Source organism: Quercus robur, chromosome 5, assembly GCF_932294415.1.
Source record: "Quercus robur chromosome 5, dhQueRobu3.1, whole genome shotgun sequence".
In the NCBI taxonomy this organism is placed as follows: domain Eukaryota; kingdom Viridiplantae; phylum Streptophyta; class Magnoliopsida; order Fagales; family Fagaceae; genus Quercus; species Quercus robur.
In genome coordinates, this window is record NC_065538.1 from 69,210,993 (window position 1) to 69,215,988 (window position 4,996).

The 4,996-nt window shown below is 40.3% G+C and overlaps 1 protein-coding gene across 1 annotated transcript; it reads left to right on the forward strand.

Moving 5' to 3' along the window:
- The first annotated feature begins 298 nt into the window (after window positions 1–298).
- LOC126726844 (uncharacterized) lies at window positions 299–1,845 on the forward strand. Its single transcript, XM_050432241.1, has one exon. It carries the CDS (start codon window positions 624–626, stop codon window positions 1,809–1,811), a length of 1,188 nt encoding a protein of 395 aa, XP_050288198.1. The 5' UTR covers window positions 299–623; the 3' UTR covers window positions 1,812–1,845.
- Window positions 1,846–4,996: the final 3,151 nt, after the last annotated feature.

Below are 4,996 nucleotides of genomic sequence, written 5' to 3' on the forward strand. Positions count from 1 at the left end.
CCTTACGTTCAAATTTGAGATTCCTTGATTAGTTCTTGGTGAATTGTTGCTGGAAATTTTGAGTTGTTTGTTTAGTTTCAAAAGAATAGAAAGAGAATTATCGAGTGGAAAAGGGCAATAGTGGTGAGAACATTAGAGGGTAAAAGCCATATTATTTTGAGTGAAACACGAGTGGAGAGTGATCCACATTCTTGAGTGTAAACACGTAAGAGAGTGATTTGTGAGGTTTCTTTTTTTTTTTCTTTTTTTCTTCTAACCTTTGTTTTGTAGGAATCATGTCTCACGATTGTGGTAAGAGCATTGCCGAAGATGATACAAAATTGGCTGATCCGAAAGCGTTTTTGGAGGCCATGATGAGTGAGATGAAGCGTGTGATGAAGATGGAGATGACGCAGGTTCACGAACGGATAGATCAAATGGAGAATAGACGTAAGTAGCAACCACAAAACGGTCGTAATTTGCATAGAAAGGAAAGAGTTCCACCGAAGGAGGAGGATGAAGAGCGTTATGGGTCTGGTTTTGATGAAGAAGAAGATCGGGATTCCATTGTTAGCAATAGGAGACCTGGAGGAAGATTTGGAGAAGCTAAGAATTGTGAAGATAACAACTTGGGTGGTATTAAGATGAAGATTCCATCCTTTCAAGGTAGGTCTGATCCTGAGGCATATTTTGAGTGGGAGAAGAAGATGGAGTTCGTGTTTGATTGCCACAATTACTCCGAGACAAAGAAGGTAAAATTAGCCGTGATTGAATTTTCTGAATATGCTATTACTTGGTGGGATCAGCTTGTGATAAACAGGAGGCGGAATAGAGAACACCCAATAGACACATGGGAGGAGATGAAAGTAGTGATGAGAAAGCGATTCGTTCCAAGTTACTACTACCGAGAGTTGTACAAAAAGCTACAAGGTCTTAGACAAGGGAGTCGAAGCGTAGAGGATTATTATAAGGAGATGGAGATTGCTATGATCCGCGCTAATGTAGAGGAGGATCGGGAGGCTACAATGGCTAGATTTTTGCTTGGCTTAAACTGGGAGATCCATGATAAGGTAGAGATGCAGCATTATGTGGAATTGGAAGATATGGTGCATATGGCTATCAAAGTGGAACAACAACTCAAGAGAGGGAATGGGACACGTGCAGGCCAAAACTCTAGTTCTACCTCTTGGAAATCAAGTCATGCTAAGCCGCTAGACAAGTCACAAACGCCCAAACTCGAGCCCAAGTCCACAACCACCAGCCACGTTCCTCAAGGTAAAACCGAAGCCTCTACCTCTAGGAATCGTGATATTAAATGTTTTAGATGTCAAGGCAAGGGCCACATAGCAAGTCAATGTCCAAACAAGCAAGTTATGGTGTTGCAAGCCAATGGTAAAATTGTGACCGATGATGAAGATTCCGACACCGACGACATGCTGCCATTAGAGGATGTTTCCGAGGAGGAGTATTTAGCCCCTAGCGCATTGACATTGGTGGCGAGGAGAGCATTGACCTTGCAAGCAAAAGGAATTGATGAAATACAACGGGAGAACATCTTTCACACTAGGTGCTACGTTAAAGACAAGGTATGTAGTGTGATTATTGATGGTGGTAGTTGTACTAATGTTGCAAGCACAATTATGGTGGAGAAATTGGGATTGCCCATGGTAAAGCACCCTAGGCCGTACAAGTTGCAATGGCTAAATGATAGTGGTGAGATCAGGGTGAACAAGCAAGTGTTAGTTGCATTTCGAATCAGTAAATACGAAGATGAAGTGTTGTGTGATGTAGTACTGATGCAAGCGGGACACTTATTGCTAGGGCGTCCATAGCAGTTTGATAGGCAAGTGAAGCATGATAGCTTTACGAACAAGTACTCTTTTGTACTTAATCAACGATCAATCACTCTTGTACCATTGACACCGCAACAAGTATATAAGGATCAAGTAAGATTACAAAAGGAGAGTGATCAAAAGAAAGAGAGTGAGCAAAAGAAAAAAAGTGAAAATCAGAGAGAGGCCGAGAAAAATGAGGGAGAAAAAGAAAATCAAAGTTCGGCCCTTGAGAGAAAATCAAAGAGAAAAAAAAAAGAATTTCTATGCAAAAGTGAGCGAGATCAAGCGAGCAATGTTTTCAAATAAGCCGATGATTGTACTTTTGTACAAAGAGGCACTTTTAAACACTAACGAACTTGACCTTGCTTTACCTAGTTCTATTGTTTCTCTTTTGCAAGAGTACGAGGATGTCTTCCCTGAGGAAACACCACATGGGTTACCTCCAAGCCGAGGGATTGAACATCAAATTGATTTTGTTCCCAGTGCAACCATTCCAAACCGACCAGCTTATAGGAGCAATCCCAAGGAGACAAAGGAGCTTCAACGGCAGGTAAGTGAATTGTTGGAGAAAGGGCACGTGAGGGAGAGCATGAGCCCATGTGTAGTTCCGGTCTTACTTGTACCTAAGAAGGATGGGACATGGAGAATGTGCGTTGATTGTCAAGCCATCAACAACATAACGGTAAAGTATCGTCATCCTATCCCACCCTTAGATGATATTGTTAGGTTCTAAATGTTTAGAACAATTGGCAAATCGTGAACACGAACTTGTCTAGATATAGATCTTAGAGTCTATAGGTATTATTAGACAATGCTCAAGATGATTCAAGTCAAGATTCAAGAACATACAAGCTGCAAGAAGAAGATTTCATAATCTGTCTGGTTCGATCGATCGAAAGACAGGCTCGACCAATCGAAAGTTGTATCTGCAGAATTTTAATTAAGCCCAAACAGCAGTTTAAGCCCATTTAGGATTAGGGTTTCTAATCTACTTCTCCCAGTATATAAAGGAAACCCTAAGCACGTTTTTATGTGGCTTTTCAGAGAGAAAAGAGTGTGCCTCTTTTGTATTTAGGGTTTTGTTCCTAAAAAGCTCTCTTATGTCTTTTACCGGTACTATTTCTTAAAGAATCTCAAGATCCGGTATTGTAGAAGTTGTTGCCTTCTCTTGTCATCAAAGGTGTTGATGATCTAAACCTTCAAGGGTGGTCTTGGAGTCACAAACATGAGAGTTTGTGTTGCTAAACCTTTGAGTGGGATCTCAAAGTCACAAACGGGGGTGTTTGTGTTTTGCAAAGGCCAAAGAAAGGAGGAATCCGTGGATTCGGAGTTTGCACGTGGTCGTGTTAGTAAGTTCTACTGGTTGATAGCAATAAGAAGTCGAGCGTGGGGGCTTGTAAGTCTTATTGTATGAACTTCGATTCTTTCTAGTGGATTTGCTTTTTAACTTGAGGATAGTTAGGTTAAATCCTCCCCAGGGCTTTTACCGGTTTGGTTTTCCTAGGTGATCATATCATTGTCTTATTTATTTTCCGCTGCTATGAATGATATGATTGTTTGATTGTGATAACTTAGACTTGGAATTTGGACTAAGTAACAACTTGGCTAATTAACTAGGTTAATCCAATTGTGTTTTAAGGAGTCTAAAAACTAACAGATATGTTAGATGAGCTGCATGGTTCTTGCATATTTTCTAAGATTGATTTAAAAAATGGTTATCATCAAATTAGGATAAAAGAAGGAGATGAATGGAAAACCGCCTTTAAAACAAAATATGGTTTGTATGAATGGTTAGTTATGCCTTTTGGTTTGAATAATGCTCCGAGCACCTTTATGAGACTTATGAACCATGTTTTGCATGCATTTATAGGCAGATTTGTTGTTGTCTATTTTGATGATATACTCATTTATAGCAAAAACATAGACGATCATGTAGTACATTTGAAATCCGTTTTAGATGTGCTAAGGAAAGAAAGGTTGTTTGCTAATTTAAAGAAGTGCACTTTTTTCACCGATAAGCTTGTATTTTTGGGATTTGTTGTTAGTGCACAAGGTATATAGGTTGATGAAGAGAAGGTACGTGCAATCCAAGATTGGCCGAGCCCCACAAGTGTAGGTAATGTTCGTAGTTTTCATGGACTTGCTAGTTTCTACCGGCGGTTCATGAAGGACTTCAGTAGCTTAGCCGCACCGCTTACCAAAGTGATCAAGAAGAACATTGGATTTCGGTGGGGAGAAGAACAAGAGAAGGCATTTCAATTAATCAAAGAGAAGCTGACTAACGCACATTTGTTGTCTTTGCCCAACTTTTCTAAAACGTTTGAAATTGAATGTGATGCTTCAGCTATTGGAATAGGAGCCGTTCTTATGCAAGAAGGACGACCAATTGCTTACTTCAGCGAGAAACTCAGCGGGGCAGCCTTAAACTACCCAACTTATGACAAGGAGTTATATGCATTGGTTCGGGCTTTAGAGACGTGGTAGCACTACCTATGGCCTAAGGAGTTCGTGATTCACACCGATCATGAGTCCTTGAAACACTTGAAGGGCCAACACAAGATAAACAAAAGGCATGCGCGATGGGTGGAGTTCATAGAGACGTTTCCATACGTCATTCGGTACAAGCAAGGTAAGGAGAATATAGTCACCGATGCACTTTCTCGCAGGTATGCCTTACTCTCCACACTTGATGCAAAATTGATTGGTTTTGAATACATTAAAGAATTATATGCTGAAGACCACGAATTTTGTGAGGAATATCGAGCTTGTGAGAAAATCGCCTCTGGTAAGTTCTTTAAGCTTGATGGATTCCTATTTCGAGAAAATAAGCTATGCGTGCCTAATTGTTCTATGAAGGAGTTATTAGTGCAGGAACTTACATGGTGGGGGATTAATGGGACATTTTGGAGTTGCAAAGACTTTAGCTATTTTGTAGGAACACTTCTATTGGTCTCACATGAAACGAGATGTCGAACGGATTTGTGGTAGATGTGTCACATGTAGGCAAGCTAAATCCAAAGTGCAGCCCAACGGTTTGTATACTCCTTTACCAATTCCTAGTGAGCCTTGGATTGATATTTCAATGGATTTTATGTTAGGATTGCCTAGGACTAAACGTGGAAGAGATTCAATTTTTGTGGTCGTGGATAGATTTTCTAAAATGGCACATTTTATTCCATGTC

What these genes read in the sequence shown, in the direction of transcription:
- LOC126726844 (XM_050432241.1), top strand. Translation starts at nt 624, where the DNA reads ATGAAGATTCCATCCTTTCAAGGTAGGTCTGATCCTGAGGCATATTTT.